The 25,203-nt window shown below is 47.4% G+C and overlaps 1 protein-coding gene across 3 annotated transcripts in view; it reads right to left on the bottom strand.

Moving 5' to 3' along the window:
- The window catches only part of MEAF6 (MYST/Esa1 associated factor 6), a 218,955-nt gene that overhangs the window by 177,857 nt on the left and 15,895 nt on the right, over nucleotides 1-25,203 (bottom strand). For all 3 annotated transcript variants that reach the window (XR_011279573.1, XM_069622647.1, XM_069622646.1), the window contains exon 2: nucleotides 22,094-22,209. Coding sequence is in view for 2 of the 3 variants with exons in the window: in XM_069622647.1 (XP_069478748.1) it covers nucleotides 22,094-22,209 (116 nt within the window). In the remaining variant the exon portion in view is untranslated. The remainder of the gene's footprint in view (nucleotides 1-22,093; nucleotides 22,210-25,203) is intronic.

The raw sequence follows: 25,203 nt of genomic DNA on the forward strand, positions 1-25,203 counted from the left end.
AGCACCTGAACAGGGTCCGACAGCCTGCCGGAGGACTGAGACCACTGGAGCTTGAGTGCCCACTGCAAAGATCTCATCCGCAGACTAGCCTCTGGCACCAGAAGAATGCAGGATGCCATGAGGTCGAGAAGTCTCAAGAACTCGGACGCTGGGAGAGTCTGGGCAAACTGAAACTTGTGCATCATCTGCTGAATGTGAAGAGCCCTCACCTGAGGAGGAAAACACTGCCCCAGGGACGTGTCGAGCACTGCTCCGATGTACTGGAGCCGCTGCGTTGGTGTCAAATGGGACTTCTTTAAATTGAGGGAGAAGCCCAGCCTGTGAAGGGAGTGGCAGGTGACGGACAGATGATCCAGGACTTGCTCGGGAGAGCTCCCCCTGATCAACCAATCGTCCAGGTAGGGGTAGACGTGAATCCCCCCCTTGCCTGAGATGCGCTGCCACCACCACCATGAGCTTGGTGGAAACCCTCGGGGAGGAGGTCAATCCGAACGGCAGGACCCGAAACTGAAAGTGCGAGTCGCCAACCGCGAACCTCAGGTACTTCTTGTGCTTGGGATGGATCGGCACATGGAAGTAAGCATCCTTGAGGTCGAGAGACACCAACCAGTCCTGAAGTTGAAGGGCCTGGAGGACTTGAGAAAGAGTCACCATCTTGAACTTGTCCTTCCCGAGGAGTTTGTTCAAACCGCGCAAGTCCATGATGGGTCTCAATCCCCTGTCTTTCTTCGAAATCAAAAAATAAGGGGAATACCATCCTTTGTTCCTCTCCGCTACAGGCACCAGTTCTATGGCGCCTTTCTCCAGCAGAGCTTGAATTTCCAGTGCAAGGAGCGGATCCGGACTCTTCAAAGAGAGGTTCCCTGGTGGATTGTCGTGAGGCCTCTGCCGAAAAGGAAGACAGTAGCCGTGGGTTATGATCTCCAGAACGCACACATCCGAAGTAATGGCTTGCCACTCTACAAGATGCTGCGCCAGCCTTCCCCCAACCGGCGAACCATGGGACCTGGCCTCATGACTGAGTGGTAGCAACAGCGGCGTTGCCCGAGGGCAAAGAGGCAACTGCCCGAGCGGCCTTGGCACCTCGAGTACCTTTGTTTCCACCTCTGGCACTCTTACGATGGCCTCTTTGACTGCCAGCTCCTCTCGCTTTAACGAAGGACGAGTAATAGCGAAAGGAACCTCCCCTCCATTGCTGTCCCCTAGGACGAAAAGGCGGAGGTTGGCGAACTGCAGCGCCCAACGACTTCGCTGCAGCTTTGGAGGTCTGCAACCTCTCAAGGCTCTAGTCAGCCTTTCTGCCAAAAAGGTGTTCACCGTCAAAGGGCATGTTGAGGAGTCGGGACTGCACATCAGGCGCGAACCCAGACTTCCTCAACAACGCAAACCTGCGCATTACGGTGCTCGCCGCCATGGACGGGCTGACACAATCCGCCAAGTCCAAACCCGACTGAACGGCCTCCCACATGGCATCCTTGCCATCCTGAACCATAGCAAGGATACCATCCCGTTCGTCCCCTTCGGGAATATGATCAGCCGCTAATGCAACACAGTTCCACAGAGTGTGTGTGAAACGAGACAAGGCACATATGGAGTTGGCCACCTGAAGCACCATACCCCCAGAAGAAAACACGTTATTCGCCCAGCCGTCAAAACATTTGTCGTCCCTATCTGGAGGGATGGTAAGATACTACGCCTGCTTTGCCGGGGCCGTAGCCGCCTGCACCACCAAACTCTCTGGGGTGGGGTGCCTAGACAATTAGCAGGGGTCGCTACTGGCTGGACGGTATTTTCGTGACAAAGACTTGCCCACTGCCAGGAGACTCTCCGGAGCCGTCCAAGCCGCCGCCACCCTTCTCTGCAAAGCCATATGAAAAGGCAAAACCGGGTCAGTGGGTGGACCGAGATCAAGGATGTCCGTGAGATCATCCTGAACGAACTCCCCTGGGGGAGCCGACCAACCCAAGTACTCGGTAACCCGAGACATAAGGCGCCGATATGACAATCGGCATGAGTGCCAGGTTCCGGCCGACAAAACTCCACCTCCGGAGAGGTGTCCAATCCACTGGCATCATGCAGTGACTGCCTCAGGTCATCAAACTGACTATGGCACGAGATAAGTTCATCCGGAACCGTAACCGGAACCAGACCGCCATCAGAGCCTTCATCACCTCTGAAATGTACTCCAGACGGGGAGAGGAAGACCTATGCGGACCAAAGCAGTGCCCGCGTCGACAGAAAAGGCGTTGAGGGCTCCGAGCGAGTCGGCGTCGAGCGAATCGGCGTCGACATCAGCTGCAACGCCTCCAGCATCGGTGGCGTCGACACAGTCCTCGAAGCCGGAGCTCCGAGCGTGTCTCTCGACAGCCTGACGGCGTCGACGACCCCCTCAAAGACGGAACCTCGAGAGTAATCGTCGACAACCTCGGCGCCACAGGCGTCGACGTCTTCTTCGAAGACAGCACAGGATCACGCGGTCTCGAGCGCATCGAGGACCGGGACCTGGAACTGGCATGGCGAGAACGGCTACCCTTGTCCGAGCGGGACCTCTCCCGCGAGCCGTGCCAACCACCCGAGCCCGAAGGCGTACGGGCGGTGTGTCTCTCGACCGGTGCCGACCGACCCCACTCGGAGGCGCAGACGGCCCGGTGCCCTGCGATTCCAGAATCGCTAGCATCTGCTTCCCAAAGGAAGCCCATTCCTCCGCTGTCGCTTGCATGGAGGGATAAGCGACCCGCCGACGGGCGGAGTCCTCGGAAGAGGACGGGGAAGGCGACCTATGCCGGCGCTTCCTGGAATGCCTAGAAGAGGCGGAGGAGTGGCGAGACCGACTCCTGGAAGGAGACCCACCGGACTTCCGACAACGACGCGGAGAGTCACACCTCGAGTCATAGGTCGAAAGCCCCGCAGACCTCGACTTCCGGGTCTTAGACACCCGACCTACCGACAGTTTCTTTTTGCGTTCAGGCAAGGCCTTCACAGTGAGCGACTGGCAGTCGACACAGTCGCCCGTATTGTGGGCCTCCCCGAGGCACCAGAGGCAGCCGTCGTGCGAGTCCGTGACCGACATCTTGAACCCACAGTCCCCGCAGTTCTTGAAGCCCGGACACGGGGTCGAAGATGAGAAAGAATTCGCCACAAACAAACCAAACAGGTTCAACGAACCAAGAAAGAAAACAGTAACTCCAACGAGTCGAGGCGTACCGAGATTCACGAAGCAAACACGTTCGCGGAAAAAAACGGAACTGAGGCTATGGGCGTCGTGCATCCTACTTATCACATCGGGTGACGTCGGCCATCGGAGGAGGTCCTCGGGGATGGCACATCGACGTCATCGACGCAGGATGCAGACGCCAAAGATTTTCCGAAGCAGCACAGCTGTGGACATTACCTGTCATAGATATGGAATACGTCGGAGGACCCAATCCCCTCGAACATACTTTCTTATAATGTGAAGACAGTTTGAATCCTCTAATAAAATCTAGGTAAGCCTTTCCCAGTAGTAAATGTATTCAACACATTACAACCTACAAAAGGGACAAACAATGCCAAAGCCAATAGATTAGAAGGGTGCCTTTAAGGAGCCAGGACAGCCAAAGTCAAAATGGACCAAGTCGATATTTCTCATGCACTTCTTGAATAAAGTCTTTCACAAAATCAGATAGTTGAAAAAGATCAGGTCACTGAAGGAACACAAGCTGTTAAGCTGTGCAAGGGGAGTTGAAATCAACTCAGAAAAGGTAAGCCAGTGCACTTCTCAAGTGAGAAAACCCCACATATGGCAATAGGGTAAGTGCCCGAAGGCCCCACAGTAACTCCGATTTGAAGCAAGTGTTCCAGCTGGATTCCTCCTTGCTACAGCCAAGCAGACCCATGTTCCTGATCCTCATTCGTGGGGACAAGAGAGGACTGTTAGGCAGAATCACATGCAGTACCCTTTGGGAACACTAAACACAATTAAGATTACAAGTGTCAGTACAATTTCACCTTTGGTACAAGCCTGTACTACACAGTAATGTGGTAGCAGTGGCCGAGCAGCCAGACTTATCTCAAGAGTAAAGTGAGCAGTACAAGAGGTTACACAAAGGACTAGCAATCACAGTGATTCAAACAAACACTTCTTGGTAAAAGAATATACATTTATTTACACAGTCAGTTGGAAAACATTCCACTAGTAAGAGCAGCTCAATATCACAATCTAATATACTACAATACACAACCAATCAGTTCCTGAACAAGTTCAGCTCCCCTGAAGTGGGAGCAAAATGGCACTTCAGTTACTCTAAAAAGGGGTAAAAAGACAAGGTTATAAGAATCAAAAGCACAAATACTTTCAGAGATAGAGCAAATAGTTTCAGTTCACTACAACCAGCAATTCAGTTCAATAGGCCTGGGCCAAAGTCAATGGTTCAGAGTCTTGGATAGGATAGCGCAGTTCTTGTAAACCGGTTAAGTCTTTGTCTGACCAACAACTTCTAAAATCGTGGCAAAGTTAGATGTTGGTTTAGGGAAGGACAAGCCTTCAAAGTTGGGAAAGTTTCACAAACTTTCACCGCGGCCGAACTGAGTTCTGCACCGCACTTGCACAGTACCTTTTAAATGAAGAAGAGCTGTAGTTGAGGCAGTTGTTCCTGGCAGTTCCTGCAGATCTCGCTGTTCCTGAGCTTCAGTCGTGGGGATAAGGAGGATGTCGGGAGGTTCCTGCACTGCCCAGGGAAGAGGCCACAAGCTTGGCTAAATGTTGGTTTATGGTGCGAGTGCCAAAGACCACAAACTGGTATCCTTCCCACTGGCTATCCGGTTTTCAACAGCACTGAAGAAAATTCGACCAGTATAGGGACAGTGTCCAGGTGACTTGCGAGTTGGTTGTTCCCACCAAACAAGGGAAGAAGTTAACCTTGAAGGGCTCCTCTGTCGATGGAGTTTCAGGCAATTCGGACCTGCAGCAGGGCTTCACCGGTAGTCCAGGAGTTGCAGCAGTCGTCTTCCTTCAGCTCGTCTTCGGTTCTTTCGTTCCAGTGGTTGACTCTGCTTTCCAAGTCCCAGTGCTTTTAAACAGTTTTCCCCCATTCATTCCAGCCTGGCTGTCACTCACACAGCAGGGTGGCTGTCCTTGCCGGACAGCCAGCCGGCCAATCACTCCACAGTGCATTCAGGTCTCCTAGGAGACTAAGCACAGGGAATTTCGGGCACCTCCCTCACATCCTGTCCACCCCAGACACTCAGGCTCCAGAGGAGGGCTTCAGCACTGAAACCCGCCAAAGGCCAACGAACAAAGGCACCAAACCTGGTTTGGTGCGCAGAGTTAAACACAAGAAGGACCTTTTCTAAAAGAAACAATGAAAAAAGTCGGAAAACATGGCTGACCCAATTTTTAGCTACCGGTGTTCGCGGTTGGGAAAAATCATGGTAGTTTGTTAAAAACCACTGCCACCAGCCATTTCAAGTAGGAAAGGGTAATATGTGACTGTTACATGAGTGTTTAGACTCAGGGGATGCTAGGCAACCCCTCCAGCACTCTATAGGAAGATAGTGTGTGCTGGGTCTGTAAATTTAAAAAGACTAGTAAAGTCAATTTAACTTTACATGCTCTGGGAGACCATAGTCTGTCCCAGAGAAGGTATTTAAACCTTGGGGAGTCTGAAAGGCACCCCTGTGCCACTGCACTGAAGGTGCTGTGTGACACAAGAAAAAGATGATGCCTACGGAGTTGTTTTAAAACTCCATATCCAAAGAACACAAAAGTAAAAACCACATCAAAATACATGGAAGAGTGGGAAAAAATGGCTCACACTCGTTCCAGGTAAAAATGAACATCGCAGAAATCCAGCAAAGTTGCTGGGGGTCTCAAAAGGTAAGGGAAATTAGCACATTCTTGAGAATTCTCCCTAACAAGGACATCTGGCGAGCTTCTGCGGCATAACTTGGGAAAGGACCGTCAGCTGCAGATAGTCTTCGATTCAGCGGCTCTTCATGGTTACAGCGCCTCGCAAACAGCACTGATGCAGAACGAATATCTCTGGTTGGAGTTCCCTTGCTCCCTCGGTCCAGAACTCTGGTGAGGGGACTCTGGTGAGGGATTTCCTGCTTTTGGAGTGTCCTTGGCTCCTGGAGCTTTTGGCCCGATTCGTTCCGCGGAAGACGTTGCACTCGGTTATGGACACTCACCCCCCTAGCATTGGGCTTCTGCAGCACTGGAGAGGCACAGCAAGTTGGCAGTTGCGCCAAAGTGGAATTCGTCTCTGGGCTAGTTTGTCACAATAGCCCAAGGGGAGAAGTCGTTCTGTATCGTCTCTGACAAAGCGAAAAAGGAGGTCAGCACAGTAGCAGAGCTTCGAGGTGCAGGAGATTGCAGCTGGCTTCTCTTCGTGATTTCTTCTTTGGATGTTTCTTCCAGTGGTCGACTCTGCCTGTAGTTCCAAGAACCTCGCCTTTGAGCTTGTTCTCATTCATTCACAGCCCTAGGCTGTCAATTACACTGCTGGGTGGCTGTCCTTTCCGGACAGCCAGCCGCCCAATCAGGACTAGTTTCTTTCAGGCACACCTAGAGCCAAAGGACAGGGGAGTTTTGGGACCCTCTCTCATTTCCTGTTCTTCCAGACACACTGGAGCCAGGGGCAGGCTTCAGGGCTGAAGCCCGCCAAAGGCAACACACACAAAGGGCTCAAACCTGCCTCAGCGCACAGAGTAAAAGCCAAGAAAATCCTCAAAAACAGAAAATGGAGAAAAAAGAAGACAGGGCCCATTTTGACAAAATGGTCTCCCATGGGTGCTGCACTGCAGCTGAGACATGAGCCTAAGGGAAAATTGCACACAGGCAGTAAAAAGTAAACCACTGCAACCAGCAGGTAGTGAGGGTTCCATGTGATAAAATCGCTGCAAAAATTGCTGTGGTTACAAAACACCCCCGCAACCCCTGCTCCCTTTAAATTGTATAATGGGGCACACCTTTACCGCGGCAAACCACAGCATTTTTGCTGCGATTTTTTTTTTTCCCCCCCCAACATTTTTGCCGCAATTTTATTACCTGATACTGTAGTGAGGTTAACAAAAAATGTTACATGAGAAAGTAGGATAAAGGGCTACTAGGTAACCCCCCAGCACTCCACATAAGACGGGTTGTGCTGGACCTACAAAGTAAAAAGGTAAGATCAATTTCACCTTACTATTCTTGTGAACAGTAGTTTATCCAAGAAAAGGTATTTAAACCTTAAGACAAATCCAAAGGATTTCTCAGTGACACTGCACTGAGGGTGTTGTGATACAAAAAGCAAATGCCTATGGAGTTTGTCAGTCTCCAAGAACAGTGAAAACAAAATCCTAATCATGGAAAAAACACAGGAGGAAGAGAGAAAAAGGTCCCACTCACTCAGGAGTTTAAAAAAAAAGTGCCAAGTCCAGCAAATAACCTGGGGGTCTGGGTGGGAGGAAATTAGCACAGAAATGGCAATTCTCCCTAAAAAAACAGATCCCACCTCCTGTAGTAATTGCATTCAAATGAACCCTCTGTCCACGTTGCAACAAAAAGGCTCTACAGATGTGGCCGACATCACCCGGCCTAGTAGTGAACCAAATTCCACTGGCCACAGGCTGATGCCATATCCACTTTGGAAGTTGCATCAATTATGCAAAATAGACCACGGACCACTGCCCAGTGGCCCATGCAGATCCAGAGTCGGACGATTGTAAGTCAATCGTGAGCCACAGTAGAGGGGGGCAAACGCCTGTTACTCCAGGACCCATGCAATCCATGAAGAGGATCCAGAAGAATAACTCAGCGCTTCAGGAACTAGGGACAGTCACATAGGATTTGGGTCGGAAGAGGCAAGAGAAACTGGTAAACACAGGGCTCCTGTACTTAAGGCCTTGAACTCTGATCCATGGACAACCAACCAGAAGTCAAAGCCGCAATGAGGATGGCACAAGGAGAATGTAGAAACCCGACCAAGATGATCTGGGCAGTTCAGGTGGCGAAACTGGGCAGCATTAACTAAGAATAGTCCAGGTACAGGAGCAATGGTCGGGGCAACCCAGGACAAGCCAAAATGGAATTTGAGCACAGTAATGGTGACTCGTCACTTTTCTGAGCAACGCAGGCTCTCCACATCAAGGCACTTGGAACAATGGGATTTTGCAGGGAGTCGACCCTGTCGGAAACCGAAAATCCATCTGAGCACAGGACTGGCTGTCCAGTCCAGCCAGCAAGGCAGCCTGAAAGGATGAGAGCATAAACACCCCAGGAAGGAGGTGCATCAGCCAAAGCAGAAACCGGGGCAAGGAAACAGCGTCTCCGCTAGGCAAGAACATTTACTAATGTGCGGGTTCTAAGCCAGTCCTCCAATCACACACCAGGCAAACGCACAATGTTTTGGTGTACTGCCCATCAAGAGGGCATGAAAAACCATCAAACACTCAGGTCCACCCACACTGGATATGTACTGGGGGCTGGATAGGGCAGAAAAACAGCCTGAGCCAGTTTAAACCACAATAGAGGATGCTGGCAGGCTTAAGGTGAGCACTGTTTGCACAAAGCATACTTTAGCCTTGCCTTGTGGTGCTAACAGACGAAGGGGAGGGCCAAAATAATATGGCCTGGAGTAGGATTTAAAGTACAATAATACTCCAATGGCAGCATACTCGTGCATTGGACTACTAATTTGGAAAACCGTACGGCCTCTCTGGCAAAGCCGAAAACTAAATATTACTGCCGTCACTGCCTATGCTGCAACAAACGTGAAGGGTGATAAGCACCCTGGGTCAACAAACGGGTGCTTAAAAAGCACCCCTGTCCTAGAATCCATAAGGGCTATCCTATTTGTTGTTGTTGCTAGTATGATAGCAACAACGTTTGTCTCCTCCCCCCTTCCAGTATTATCTGAAATGTCATCAGGCCTAGTACGATAGTCGCTGGTTTTGTTCCTCTCCCTCCTTCTCATCTTTTCTCCCTCTCCTCTTGTAAAATTCCAGCTCTACCAGAAATGTTATCAGGCCCAGTACGGTAGTCACCTGTCTGTTTCCCATTACTTCCTATCTGTCTCTTTGCACTTGCTCTATCTGAAATGTCGCCAGGCTGAGTACGATAGTTAATTACACATTCTTGTTGTTCATAGCCTGTAAGAATGTCATTGTATTTTTCCCTTGTTCCCTCCCTTGCCGTGAAGCACTTTGAAACACATTGTGTATAGGCGGTATATAAATAAACTATCATATCATATTTTAGGAAAGCACATCAAAAAGGGATGAAGAAATGGGGGCCCATGTGCAGAACCAATATAAGGTCAAAGAGACAAGAAAATCCCTGAATCTCATGGATCTGGCTAGGGAAAAGGGGGGTAACCCAACTCTACTCGCTCTGGACACAGAGAAAGTGTTTGATAGGGTTGGATGGGATTTTCGTTATGCAATAATGTGTACATTTCAATTTGAGAGCAAGGTTCTCAACAGGGTCAGGGCTATTTACACCAAACCGAGTGCGCAAGTGGTGGTTAATGGGTGTGTCTCGAGGCAATTCAGGTTGCAGAGAGGGACGAAGCAAGGATGCTCACTGTTGCTCTTCACATTTTCCAATTGGACCCCTGGCAGAGAAAATAAGAAAGTCCCCTGGAGTGGAAGGCATACGGGTGGGAGAAAAGGAATGCAAACCGGGCGTGTATGCAGATGATATACTCCTGCATTTGAGGAACCCTCATAAGTCAGTCGCTATCTTTGAAGTTATTGAGGAATTGGGGCCCGCTCAGGGTTCAAAGTCAAAATTGTTCTTCTTTGACAGGGATACTGAGGGGGACATGGAGGTACTCCAACAAATGGCCCTGGAGGTGCAATTGGAGTGTATGAATGATTTGGGGGCCGGAGGGGTGCCCAGAATCTTAGAGGATTTACGCAGAGTGAACTTCCACCCACTGTTTGCAAATCTTTATGGGGAAATGGAGGAGTAGAGTACGCACACCCTTTCGTGGATGGAAGCGCTTAAGTTGAATTTCCTACCAAGGGTCCTCTATCTGTTCCAGGTGCTCCCAATCAAGGTGTCTGAACTTCTCCTGCAGAAGGCAAGGGGGTAAATCACCCGGTTTCTGTGGCAGGGCAGAAAACTAAGAATAGCCAATGACACATTCGTACTTCCGGAGGAGTGGGGGGCGGTAGGTTTTACAGACCTGATCCAATAATATAGTGTGTCGCAATTGCAGGAACTCTTACCCCATATGAGGACAGTGAGGGGTCAGAAATGAGAAACTGAAACAAAGTTGTAGTTTTCTCAAAGTTTCCCATATTTGTTAAATATAAAGAGGGATGAGAAAAACGCCTGTCGCTTTCAGAACGAGAACGTTCCTACCTAGCAAACTAAAGCTAAAAAACGATGACTGTGTGTCCAAGCGTATATGACCCTCACACTAACATATACAAGCAAAGTGTATAAGGTAATGTATTTTTTTCACTTCAACAAAACAGTGCATAAGTTCAAACTTATAATTCTCACAAAGTACTCCATGTAACCAGGGTTTAGTTCCGGTCCCGTGGATTAATTCAGGAAGACCTTTGAAAAAGTTCTGGTTCAAAAGTTTTTTCCATCCAATATGTCCTTGAACTTGGTAAAGTAAAGTCTCTTTCACAAAACATTTGTTCAAAACAAAAGCAACTGTTTCTTCCACAATCACAATTATTCTTCTGGAGATATACTGCACTCTCAAGACCTGTGACCTCACGTACATGTATGCCTGTACCTAACCCAGCACATCACATCTATGTAAGAAACTAACTGTAATTAATGCAAACCTCCCACTGTAAATAAATATGTCGCAAAAAATCATATCAAAGTAAGAAACTGTAATTAATGTAAACTATCTAATGTAATTATGTACATAGCTGTGACAACAATTCCTGTATGTATATGTTATTTCTTGTCCTTGTCATATGTAATGACAAATTCTGTAACGCGCTCAAATGCCTACAGGCCTGGTGCGCTCCCTAAATTAATAAACAACAATAGAATACTTTTGTCAGGAAAGCACCACAAATGTCTTGTTATACAACAGTTAGTCAGGATTTAAAAAGTTAATAGTTTCTTTCCATAACACTCTTTACCACAACCTCATTTCCTCAAAGCAACTGTTTCTTTGCTGGTCCACTCGCCTGCCAGGACTAACCACAACTAGTCCCTTTTCTGGTTTACTCACGTGCCAGGGAGAAAAACTTCTACAACTATAAATGGTCTCTTCTGTTATTGCACACCAAATTCCCATGTGAGGTGGGTTGCACAATGTTTGCCTGTAGGCAATGTGGGTTACGGATTTCCCCAAGCTGATATCTCAGGCAAGGAGAATTGTGCCCGTGTTGCTCTTTTCTTCTACTTATTCGGTATTCAAAATTATCTTTTGTTGTTAATTGTTCTGCTCGGAGCGTTCCCGGGTTTACCTCCCTCTTTAAGTCTACTCACAGGCTTCCTTCGGTGTATCTGCATCACTCCTGGATGCTGCGTCCAACCCTCTGCAGTCCGGCAATATTGCTTACAGCTCTCTTGTGATTGTCGCCCTTCTCTGGAGCTCCACAGGCTCCATCAGGTCTCTGTGTCCTCCAACATAACTGAGCGACTCACGTCAGGTCGGGAGCACGTCTTCTGAACAGCTGGACTCTCCCTGCTGCAGTCTATGACTGCTTCCCACTGCGCGCTCTCTGCAAAAACGCAGGCCTTCTCTTCCCAGAGTCTGCTGCTGGCGCACTCACTTCTGCTTCAGCTCCAACCACTTCGACCACTCTCCTGACTGCTTCTGCTACTCCCTCTTTCACCGGTGGATGATGCCCACATTTAAATGTCCTACTTAGGGGATTTATAGTGAAACAACTAGACTGCACGGTCTTCTTAGTAGCACCATTAATCATCATCAACTCTGTTCCTTTTCTTCGTCCAAGTACCATTGGCATTAAGGTTCTTCAAGTCCATAGCGGTTTTAAGTTCTCCATGTCTATTTAGTTCTGATTGATTTGTGAACTGAAACTTATCAGAGCTGGGATGTGTTATGTGAATATACGCTTTGACATTGAGGTTAATACCTCTACCAAAGTTAGAATCATGATAATCAGAGGATGTCACATTTGACTAATGAATTCCCAAGGTACAAAGATTATCCTGTTTAGGTGACTTTTTTTTATTGAACGTTTTCTGGGTTTTCTCATGGAAGGGACTTATACAGTGACAGCATGCCATTAGACATTTGGGAATTATAGGATCCTCATAAGAAGAGGAATACTGCGTCCCTCCTGAGGGAGTCACCATTTTACCTCAGCAGCCATCTCCTACCATGTTATCCAGCCCAACGAAGCCACCCCCAGGGTTAGGATCAGGTAGCAGCTAGCTTCCCTAGCTACATGGGAGGAGATTTTAGGCTGGGGTTCAGTGAGGACTCCGCAGGTTCTTGATAGCCCCTACAACTGCCCTAGTTCCAAGACCCTTTAATTCTGAGATACCAGTTGTAAGGAAGGCATGATCACAGTTCAAGGGCGTTTATTGAACTTCAATGGGTTGGAAAAACACCTACCTAAAACCTAAGGATGGGAGCAAGCTACGACCATCTAATATTAATAACGCAGTCCTAGTGGAGTCTTTCAAAATAATAGGGTCTATACTAATAAACCTATTGCCTATCCTTATTTCTAAATACAAAATGGTGTGGGAGAACAATGTACGCAACGGTAAAGTGTTCAAGAAATGATGTGACAGGATAGTTGAGCAGTTAGCTTCCCTTCCCCGCGTTTTCTGCACGGGGCAAGGCGGTACATGTGGGCTTCGCACACACCCTAGCTTCTTGGCTACAAGGTAACATTTCAACACATGGGCATCAGGGCCTTCCACCAAAGTCTCTCTCGCAATGACAGTCTCTCAATGCAATATGCCTGATGTAGCAAACAAAACAAAAGTTCCTTTCCTTTGTCAAGGTTTCACTTCCACAAGCTCAAGATTGGCGTCGCTTGTTCAGGCTCGGACCATGGATCCTCCTCATCCGGGCTCAGATCCCCTTTCGATACCAGAATCAAAGACTTTCGAATGTTTGATGGATTTTGCTTAGACCGTCGCAGTACCACTTTGATTCTCTTCACACAATTTACGTTGCTTTTCTGCTTTCATTTCCTTTCGTCAAGATACCGTACAGAGAGCTTTGATTGAGCACAGTCACAGTGCCGGACCACTCTGTCAACGGTATGGTTTCTTTTCTTCAAATGTTCAAATATTCACCAGCAATTTAGCTTCATTTGCGTCTTTCATCACACGCATTTAACAATGTTCCTTCCAGCACTCGCTTTACAATGTTGCGGCTTGCAACCTTAACTTCAACACAGACCGGTCTCTCCAACTCACTGGCTGTGTTGTTCTCCGTCGCTTCTTTGCTCTTGGAGCCAAGGGTGATAACACAGTATCCGATACTCCTCCTCGCCTTGGTCAGTTACGCGGGAGGAGCCTCAATATCTCAGATACACAATGGAGGATTCTTTAACCAGATTTCCTAATCTTACGTTTTTTGCCTTGAAGGTTTATTGAAAGTAACAGCTTCCTGTCAATGAGGTTAAGGGTGTTGCTCCCTCATGTACCTCGCGTGCCTGCAGTCTTTCTCCCCTTGTTCAACTTCCAACTTGAAACTGCTGTACCTTTGTGTGTTTTGCCTCGCTCAGAGTGTGCTCACGTGCTCCACCTTTTATCTGTGTGGTGTAATGGAAGTCAGGTGTGAGTGATTGTCGATAACTGTCTGACCTCCCATGACCATAATATTTGGACAGGTCATGTACACGGCTTGGGTGCGAGTCTGTGTTCTCCCAGAGCACAGTGTCCGTGAGAAAGTGTTTGTGCAGGAAAAGGGGGTGGGGGTTGAGTTTCTAGGGACGAGAGGGATACTGCGTCTTCCAATCCGTTGTCCCATGCCCACTCCAAGAGGACCCCTCACCCAGGTCATTCTCCCACACTGGTCCACCCCCAGGAACTGGATCCAAAAGCGATGACTTATATCCTGGCCACCTGGATGACAAGCCCCCAGGAACTAGTGGGTGAGACACCTTCCGGTTTCTCACACAGTTGACCGCAGACCATCAACTGTAAACCAATCTATATAAATAAAAATGTAAATGATCGTTTGTTCAAAATCTTAAATCTCTTCACCGATTGCTTTGAAATTTTGACACAATGTTGCATTCGAATAGGCGCGCGTTTTATAGACCCACTATACATAGAGGTCACACCTGTGACAGGTAAAAACATGCCTTTTCTGAAAAACAGCGCTATCTGTTGGACGTAACACACGCTGGCTCAAATACGTGCTGAGGAAGCAGCAGAGCGATGTGCAGCCAGACTTTAGGATGCAGGGTTGCGAGCACGGCGATCGCGTTCTGCGGCTTCAGATCTGCTTCAAACGTGACAGGCTGAGAGTGGCTGAAAGACGTCAACGAGAAACAGCAGATCAGCGTCAAACACGACTGTGCTCAGCAATCACATGAATACAATCGCCTTGCATTCCGGTACAGCCTTATTGCAAGGCACTGAAATTTAATGGAGAAACAAAAGGAATGTGTTGCGCCGCCGGGAAAATTAACAGCCTCAACTTGGATAACCGCCAGAGCCATTTAAAACTACACACAAGCATTGTGAAATTAAACATATTAGAAACGTGAGCTTTCTCTTTTCTTTCTTTTCCATTTAACCAGACTTGAGCCACAGCAACGCATGGCCGGGGACAGCTAGTCCACAATAAAAGATCTAAGAGCATGGGCGTCCCATCTTTATTTCATGATGACATGATTTGTAATGAGAGGTACGGGGAGGTATAAATTATAGTTCAAAAGCGAGGGTGTAAGCCGAGACACGCGATTGGGATGAGTGAAGGATGCGTGGGTTAGTGTGACCTCAAGACTCCCCCTGTGACAGTCTTTGAGCATGCCAGGTGCACTGTAGAATGATAGACTTGCACTATTCGCTAATGTAGCCAATTGCTTCTTCCGGAGAGCAGGCGGTTCCCCAGTACAGCATGCCGCAATTCTAGACATATTGATCTCTGCATTGTCCCAACCTTCTGTAGAGGCGGTCGATAAGTGCGCCGCCCATACCAATAACACAGATGAAATTTCACTGGGAAACAAAATGCCACTTTTTCCCCGATACCCACATTTGCCGAGTACATTGTGACCACGCCTTCAACTAATCAACAAAACACCCTGTATACAGCAGTGCCTATTGCACAGCTTATCGAACTGCAAGACAAAGCACCAAATGAGCAGAAAGAACTATGGATGAAGAGAGAGTGCAAACAGTCCCCGACTTGTTGCACTGGTAAAGCAGTTATGCCCCAGGAACTATTAACGATAGCTTTCGACCAACTTCACCACCCCTCCCACAGCTAAAAGCAACACATTGCAGCAGAAATACAAGATTGGTGTGTGCCCAATCTTCAGGAGCAACCTCAAACATGATCATACACTGCACCACGTTTCAGCACAGACATGATGCTCTGAACTTTACAAGGCACTTTGCCCCACCCTATTTGGCCATTCTGCAAGCTGCAAATTGATTACGCGGACATGGGGGAAAGGTGCAATGGGTCCCGGTATTCGATTATTGTAGTCTGCCCTTTTTTACGGTGGATATAGGCAGGACCTCGTGCACACCCAGATGGCAAATGTGCAGAAAATTCTTGTCTGCAAGGTCTTTCCCCGATGGGGTGTGTGTGATGTGAAGGTACAATACCAGCACACATGTTTCCAATGTGCTCTATAAAGAGATCACAGAACTACTTGGCATTAAGCACCAGGTGAATTCAATTAATCACCTCCAGGCCAACAGCTTTGTGGAGAGTATCACAGCCTTCTCAAGAGCAAATTATCAAAGCTTTGCACCACGTTGAAAAATAACTGGGTGAATTGCTTACCCTTGGCCCTCTTCAGTTTACGCACACAACCCAGCAATGAACATGCCCATATCCCCTTTCAGGCGGGCATCAGAAGCCGATAGAGCAGCAGCGGTTTTAGGTGAAGAATTTAAAGAGTATCTGACAACCCTAACATGCGCAATTAAATGCGTCTCCCGACAGATTGCACCGACCAGAGGCATCACCAATATCACTGTAAATATATATAACAATAGTAATGAGTGTGATAACAGTTATAGCACACCAACAAGTACACCTACACGTATGAGATCAAGTTTGAGTATATTAGAAAATAAATTCCCATATTTTTTTAAGAATATTTTTTATACAACAAGCATTATTGAAGAATTGAGCAGTAGAAGTGTTGTGAGCAAACCAATGTTCGGTGGCAGCTACGGGCTCTTTTCGGATCAACGGCACTTTGCCGTTTCAGCGCTCAGTAAATAGCACCACTGCAGATCTTGGACACCAGTTGGGCTTCCTTTACTCCTCGAGTCCTGAACTCTGGCGATGGGATTCAAGCTCTTTTCGTCCTGCTTCTGGAGGGTCCCGAGGAGACTCCTGGAGCTTCTGGCTGGATTACAGACTTTGCACTCGACTACGGATTTCGCGACCCCTTGCACTCAGTTCCTGCAGCAGCAAAGAAGTACAACCAGTTGGGGGAAGGTGTTCCAGTGGAGTTCGTCTCAGGTTTAGTTGGTCGCACTAACCCAAGGGAGGAAGAAGTCCCTTCCGGAGCTTCTTTTGGCGATCAGAAAAAGGAATTTCAGCACAGCCGCAGAGCTTCACCGGCCAGTTCAACAGTCCAGTAGGATGCAGAAAAGCTTAGTTCACAGTTTCTTTGCCGGGTTGTTCTTCCCAGTGGTCGACTCTCCCTCTAGTCCCAAAACCTTTGCCTTTTAAGCAGGTTTCTCCCATTCATACACAGCCTAGCTGTCACTCAAACAGCAGGGTTACTGTCCTGCAAGGGCAGCCAGCCAGCCAATCAGAACTGGGTGCATTTAGTTTTCCCTAGAAACAAAGGACAGGGGAGTTTCGGGCGCCTCCCTCACTTCCTGCCCTTACAGACACCCTGGAGCCAGAGGCGGGTTTCAGTACTGAAGCCCGCCAAAGGCAAAACGAACAAAGGGCTCAAACCTGGCTTGGCATGCATGGTAAAACTCAGCAAAACACCTCACGAACAGAAAATTGCAGGGCCATTTTGACAAAATGGTCACGCATGGGTGCTATACAGCAGCTGAGGATTGAGCCTACGGTAGAAAAGCACAATGGTAGGCAAGATAAACCACTGCCACCAGCCATTTAAAGTAGTGAGGGTAACGTACTCCTGTTGAGTAAGTAGGAAAAAGGGCTACTAATTAACCCCCCCCCCCCCAAGCACTCCACAAAAGATGGCGTGTGCGGGACCTAAGAGAAAAGGTAAGTAAAAAGAAAAAAGGTATTTAAGCCTTATGGGCAATCTAAAGGATTTCGCTGTGACACTGCACTGAAGTGTAACGCTCACCTTGTAGGTCCACGGGGGTGCCTCTCGAATAGCTGGAATGCTCTCGGGAACCCTTCGCCTGTCCTGGGACCTCGATAATCGAGGGCCGACTCTGGAAGACAGGAGGGATAAGCTTTGGTCCTTTCCTTGTAACCCACCTCCCGGGATCCCCTCGCAATTCCCCAGGGAATGTCTCTCTCACCTGGTTCTCTATAAAGGTGCGCTCTCCGTCCTGCCGCGCTGGTCAGAGGCGCGTTGAAAGGTGGCCCCGTTCCACAGAGTTTCTTCACTGGCGAGGGCCGGAGTTCAGACCGGCTGCAATTCCCTCTTTCAGGCTAAAGCAATGTATTTTAGATGTAAGCAAGTCCTTAGTTGAATTAGCAATATTGTCTTTTTGGCTTCTTGTTGCAGGTGGCAAGCGCTGCGGTGGAAGTCGAAGTCCGGTTAGGACAGGTAAGAAGAACGCCAAGCGGCGCTGGAAGCGTCCTAGCAAGTGGCTAACCTATGATTTTGGTTTTGTTCTGTAGGTCGCGAGGACCTGGAGGAGGATGTTCCCCAAGAGTCCAACGAGATGAAGATGTCTTGAAGATGTTGGCCTTCCAGGCGTCCAGTGGAGCTGGTAATGATGGCGATGAATCTTGCCTCGGATGATATTGAACCCGATGAGTGCTGCGAAGCAGGTAAGGATGGCGATGGCTCTGCCTTGGAAGAGCTCGAAACCGATGGATGCTGCAGAGCAGGTAAGGATGGTGATGGTTCCTGCCTTGGATAAGTTCAGAGCCGATGGAAGCTGCAGAGCAGGTAAGGATGGCGAAGGTTCTCTACTTGGATAAGTTCAGAGCCGATGGAAGCTGCAGAGCAGGTAAGGATGGCGATGGTGCTTGCCTTTTGGAGAGTTCGACACTGATGGAGGCTACAGAGCAGGTAAGGGCAGGATCAGATGAGCGTCGCGCTGCTCGGCCTTGGTGTACGTGTTATCACACAGAGGCCGAAGCAGGCCTGCAACCCCCACCCAGCCAACCACGGGTTATAGCCCCTACAACTGCCCTAGTTCAAAGACCACTGAATTCCAAGATACCAGTAGACACCAGACCACCAACCATAAACCAATCCACCATAAAAGATCTAAGCGCATGGTCGTCACACCTTTATTTCATAAGGACACGATTAGTAATGTGAGGTACAGAGAGCGATAAATTATAGTTCAAAAGCGAGGTTGGAAGCTGAGAGACGCGATCAGGATGAGTGAATGATGTGTGGGTTAGTGTGACCTCAAAACTCCTACTGTGCCAGTCTTTGAGCATGCCAGGTGCACTGTATAATGATAGAGTAGCACTATTCGCAAACGTAGCTAATTGCTTCTTTGGCCTTGGTTCTCTGGAGACGATGAGCCCAGCAGACTCAACGTGATGGAAGATGGACGACTGGGCTGGGACCAATGACCTGGCATCCCCTATGGAGTAGGTCGACCATGTATAGGGTCGGAGCCACGTGTGTTTCCACTGTAGACAAATGACGCTATCTATGACGCGGTGTCACCTTTTAAGCTGCTGCTTGCACCGTTCTTGGCCAGAATGTTCCATGGCAGCAGAGTTCTTTGCTGACGCACCTATTTTTGTAGAAATAAACACTTGTTATCCTTGCAAGAGTTTCTTGGGCCTTTTCCCTATCGGGTTGTATTTTTCTGGTGTGAGCGTTTAGGGGCGTGCCTTAAGCAATCAGGCTAACTAAGAGATACAATTAGTCCACATACTTAACAGTAAAATTCACCAAACTGATAATACTGAAAAATAATATACAATTATGTTACACATATAAAAATATACACAGTATATTAACACAAACAGTAAATGTCTGAGGACACTCCGCATTATACTTTAATGAGGGATCACCATTTTAGATAAGCACACAACAGATATAGTGACAAGGGAAGGGGGGGGGGGGGGGGGAGTAGTAGGCAATGGAAGGGGGCAACATCCAAGTGTGTAGGCAAGACCTAGAAGGAGTAGAACCAATTGGGACTGGACATTTGTTAGGATGAGCGAAAAGTGAGAAGAGAAGAGGAAGCGTAGGAGAGGGAGACGAGAGAGTGAGCTTGATAGAAAGTGGGCATGTCTGTAAGGTACAATTCACAAATCCCAGTAGAACAGTAACAATTGCCTAGAGTAGGGGAAGTTAGGAAGTCCCTGAAGTTTAGCTAGAGAAGGCATATCTGCCGTTTGGTCCCGATCTTTAGCATAAGGCAGAAATTAGACATTAGGGATATAAACCTTCTGTGTATACTAACCTCGGTCGGGGACAACAGAGAGACAGATTTATTCGGATTTGTAGAGTGCACGTCAGCCAGGGGGCATCGTGGCGCTTGTTGCAGAAATATCTTAGTTGCATATACATGAGTAATACATTATTTACAGGAGCAAATATGACATTTGTACACATTTACAGTGCAGTATATTTACATAGGTTAGCGAGTGTCACATATTATTGTGCAAGGAAAGAGGTCTTGTTTCCTACGAAAAATCGGGAGCGAGTTCTCTGCTCTAATTCTGCAGGTAGAGTGTTCCAGGACTTGGCAGCAATGTAGGGGAACCTTAGGCCACCGGCTTTGGCTTTTTTGATGCGTGGGATGTTAAGTAAGTTGGTGTATTGCGTCATGGTGGGACGTGAGGAGGAGGGTTTGGAGATGGTCTCTGATAGGTAGGACGGGGCATTTGTGTGTGAGGGTGAGGATTTGGAGTGTGATCTGCTCTTTGAACGGGAGCCATTGGGCCGAGTGTCTGGCCTGGGAGATATGCTCTCTTCTTGGGATGCTAAGAGCGGCCCGGAGAGCATTGCTCTGTGTGACTTGTAGTCCGTTTAGGTTTTTTGCAGATGTGCCTGCTAGGAGGGCATTGCAGTAGTCCAGTTTGGCTCCAATGGTTGCTCTGGCTATTGAGAGGCAGTTAGGTTTTGAAAGGTATGGCTTGATGGCGTTTATAGGTTTGGTGGTATGCGCAGATGAGGAAGTGATTGCGCTGACTTGTCTGGTCATTGATAGTGAGGAGTCTAGGTATACTCCCAGTGTCTAGACAGCTGTGGATTCGGGGATGATGGAGTTGTCAATGGAGAAGTTGGCGTATAGTTTGTCTAGGGTGCTCTGACAGAGAGAGACAGAGAACAGCTCTAGGTAAATGTAAAAATAAAAGTGAACCCCTGCTGCGAGAGGGAGTGAATCTTGTGCAATTTGTGACACCGCCTATAGGATTCAATGTCAGTCTTGATTTTACCATTGAAAACAATGGGAAGTTGATTTCCCAAAATCAGGTGATCAAAAGTGTGTGCATCCTCCCATTATATACCAAAGGCTTTGCTGTTGGTGCCTTATGAATTCGCTGCCACAATGAATGCCTCTCAGCTCAGAAGCATTTCCCCAGAAAAAGAAAATTGACACACCTATTGTTAAACTAGCTCCATCACAATGTAATGATGCTATGGAACGAAGCAGCCCTAAACCATCAGCAGACTAGCCCTTGAAGATTTTCTGCTGCATGGAAGCCCACTCAATGTAACCCCCACTCTGTCTTTCGGGTGAGCCTTCCCAAGACCACCACCCTATGCCTTTACCCACCCCCTCACCTCCATAGCAGGAATAATTAGGCATTTTGCTCTACAAATGGATAAATGGTGAACTGAAGCCCAAATATTGCCCAAAACACAGCAACCCCAAACACGCCCGATTTTACCCACACTGCAGGTTTTTCAGTATGGAAAAATGTGCAGTAAAATTGCCCAATCTGGAAACACTGATTACTTAGTATTTATGTGCACCCCCAAAGTATGGGAGTTGGGGTGCACACTAAGAGCTATATTTGATTCCTGGGATAACATATGCGAATTGTCCTAACCAAGACATACTCTATCCCAGACCTCTAAGGACGACAGTTGCAAGCAACCAACAAGGACCCAATTACATAAACAACCATGGAGGGTTCTACTTAATAAGGAATTCCAATGGCATGAGGACAGTGCCAGACAATAACACTGTACGAGTATGAGCTTACCTTTTATTCAAAGCTAAGGTTCACCATAACTGACCAAAACGTTCTAATTAAAGCACTTACCAATGTGAGAATTATCAATCTCATGCCCACTATCTCCAATTTCTGCGTACCCCCTACAGAACCACAACACACCCGTCCACTCAGCAGCTTAGACTATAACAACATGAAAATAATGTATATTTAAAATAAATGCTGCATAGACAAGGCAGTCGACTTTAGAAAATGTATTAATTGTTTAATGAACTGTATTAATTGTGCCTTAAAAAAGCCAGAGTAAGGGCAAAACGTATGCACGTGACTCCTAGCGGAGTTTGTTGGCACTACTGTACAAATATATAGCTACTGAAATGCCTATATGACCACTTTTTTAGGATTGTTAATAAACCAACGATACACTGAACAACAAAAAGTATTCACACCGACTCATTTGGTGGATACCAATAACAGAACAATACCAAGCCAGGTGCAAAAGCTCGCATAGAACCCACACAACTGATCCTAATAGGAGATAACGTTAGGGGCATAGTCCTAATGAACCCTCCACGCTGGACATAAATAAACATTCTCAATCATAAAAAGGCAAAAGGTCTGGTTTACCCTCGCATCACGCAAGAAGTTTCAGAATGTTGCATCACACAAAAAAAAGAGAGAAAATGCAAATGTCCACTCACTTTTGATTTGTTAAATATCTATCCCATCCACGAATGATGTTGCCATACATCTGGGTATCCTCCAAATAACTTCCTTCAAATGCATAAATTTGCCGTTCCAGATTCGCCAAGGTCTCCTAGAAAGTTAAGAACAAATACTCAATGGGAAAAAGGGAATGCTACTTCAACATGCTTACCAGCGACATGACATGGTAGGCGAGCACTGTAAAAGGAGGGGACGCAACCTAAAAAAAGCGAGAAAACGATTGCTTTTAACTTCAAGCATCACAGAAAGGTGGATGTTAAATTCAACGTAGCTATTAGTTTAAAGGATGTGCATGCGCGCATATGTTTGCAATACATGTAAAAATGCCGTCACCGAATACAGTGAAAATCGTCCCGATTACGAAGAATTCTTTTTTTTGCATAGGTAAGCTTAATTTTTAGTTCAAGTGCCACTACGCATAAATTTGGGTCCAGCACAGGTTATGTATTGGTACGGTGCAACTGTAAACAGGTGCCGAGACAATACTAATAAACATTCAAATTAGAAAAACGGACACATAAAATGTGTATGTTTGGAAACGATTTAGTGTGTGTGTTCATGATTTTCTTAAGTATTATAAATATACCCAATATTCATATTACCCACGTTTCTATGAAAGCATATGAATATAAGGGGGACCAGCGAATAAGGTGTGGGTGGACCAAGTTAAATCCAAGTACAATAGCGAAAAGGGTCAGGTTTCCTTCTTGTAGCAGCAAATTACGGTACAGCATCCACTGTGTCATTGCATAGCTGAATTCTAAAGGTTTACAGCCAACAGACTCACACGTTTTCATAAATATAATTGTATTCCCATTAACGGATATATTGTGCATCTGTAAACCAAGCTTAAATGGCATTGAAGACGGTAATTTGTTTTTAACAAACGATCAAGTTCAAGCTGTATGTACATATTGTATTGCACTTGGTATGCCATCATTGGCTCGGTAGATAGTTTGGACTACATCAGCCCTAGCCAGCCTACTCAATTGTGAGGTGTCATGGGAATCATAAACGATAAGATATGGCATTTATAATGCACGTGTACATAAGTGTTTCTAGGCACGACAAGACAAGAAGGGGGAAACAACGATTGTACTAGGCCTTGTGGCATTCAGATCGCGCAAGTGCGGGGAAGAGGAAAGGGGAGAAGGGCCAGGGGAGAAGTGCCAGGGGGGAGGTGAAGGGGGAATTGATGGGGGAAGTGCAGTCACCTCACAAGTGTAGCCAGCGGAGAGAGAAGGGACTGCAGGGTTGCAGATACAGACCCTTAAGTGCTGGGGAGGCCGGAGGGAGTGCAAGGGAAACTGGACATGCAGAAGCCTGGGCCCGAGTAGAGACGGTGATCATGTGACCAGTGCGTGGAGCAGTCAGGTGTATCAGCAGGGGAGAGGAAGAGAGAAGCGGAAGCGAAAAGGAATGTTTGAGTTGCTTCCGGAGCCAGAGGCGGTTCTACTCAAGTTTGAGATAGGCAGGGAGGCTGTTCCAGAGGGAGGCCCTAGCCAAGGAGATAGATCTGCCCCCAAATCTCTGCTTGGAGAAGCGTCTGTCCCTCAGAGTTGGAGATGGATGAGCAGAGAGCTCGAGAAGGAAGATGTTTGGGAAGAGAAAGTTGGAGGTAGAGTGGTACCAGGCCCCAGAAAGTCTTGTGGGCAATGCAGAGGGTCTTGAAGTTGATACTTGTAGCCAAAGGGAGCCAGTGAAGAGATTTCAAAGCTGGAGAGATACGATCCCTGAGCTTGAGGCCAAGGACAAGTCTTGCAGTCCTGTTCTGGATAAGTTGCAAATGTCAAAGAGTAGAGGCAGGAAGATTTAGAAAGAGAGTGTTGCAATAGTGCAGCCTATAGAGGACCACAACTCTGGAGACGGTGAGCTTCTGGTGGAAGGTGAGAAAGGGAAGAATACCTCTGAGGAGGTGCAGCTTTGACTTCTTGAAGACATCAGATATGTGAGGAGAGAAGAAGAGGGTGGAGTCGAAGAGGACACAGAGGTTCTTAGCCTCACGGGGGGGGTGGGGGGGGAGAAAGAGAGAAAGAGAGAAAGAGAGAGAGACCCAATGAGGAGGATCTCAGTGTTACTGGCATTAAGGCAGAGATCATTGGCGGCACACCATTCCTGAATTGCGACCAAACAGTCTGGTATGAGAGAAGAAGCAGAGGAGGCTGAGGGGAGCCGGAAAGAGAGCTCATTGTCCTCTGTATAACTTTGAAAATTGGAGCAGTAAGTAGCGATCCAGTGGGCAAGAGGTACCAGGTAGTGGTTGAACAGCCAGGGGGAGAGGTTAGACCCCTGGGGAACACCACAAGTAGAGAGAGGTAGAAAAGAGGAAAGACCCCAGTTGGCCCTGAGAGGGTTGGTCAGTGAGAAAGGAGGTCAACAGTGCCAGGGCCTGCCTGATCAGTAATACCAGGGTTGACCCGGAGACGATTGAGCAGGATGGCATGGTTGACTGCTACAGTAATGCCCCCCTTCGAGGGTTCTATTGCTATTAGTACCCCGGCACATCATACTAAGAGCATGTTTTCTCTAGTTGAGAAACAGCGTTGAAACAGTTTAGCAACTTGAGAAAAAATGGCCGACAGGGATCGGGGAGAAGGGACTACATGTATTCCCTTCTCAACTTCCATGGCGGTCATTGGAAATATTGAGGAAAAAAGTAAACAAACAAAATGGCTGCCATGTAAGGGGGCCGAAGGAACTATAAAATAAATAGTGAAAATGGGAATATGGCATGTCATTCTAGGTGCACCAGAATGAACCGCCTTTCCTGTATTGGTACAGAATAATACCACATTTACCTGAGAGTAAATGAAAATATATTTTAAATCATAAACACATATTAAATTGTTATTTTAGGATTAAAGCCCTTAATTGATGGCCTTTGCGGAGCAAGGAACTCCGCATTGCAATTCGTGTCCTATAACAACCGCAAGGTCAAGCAAAAGGGTGCAATCTTTGGTAGACCACAGAGAATCTATACTGGAAAAAAATCAAAAAACCCGAGATGTATGCCTCGCCCATAGCCACACAAGACTGCCCAATTGCACAAGGCTCCACCCACATGTCCCACACACTTCAAAGAGTA

The sequence above is a fragment of the Ambystoma mexicanum genome, chromosome 11 (assembly GCF_040938575.1).
Source record: "Ambystoma mexicanum isolate Mex_15411 chromosome 11, UKY_AmexF1_1, whole genome shotgun sequence".
Lineage (NCBI taxonomy): Eukaryota > Metazoa > Chordata > Amphibia > Caudata > Ambystomatidae > Ambystoma > Ambystoma mexicanum.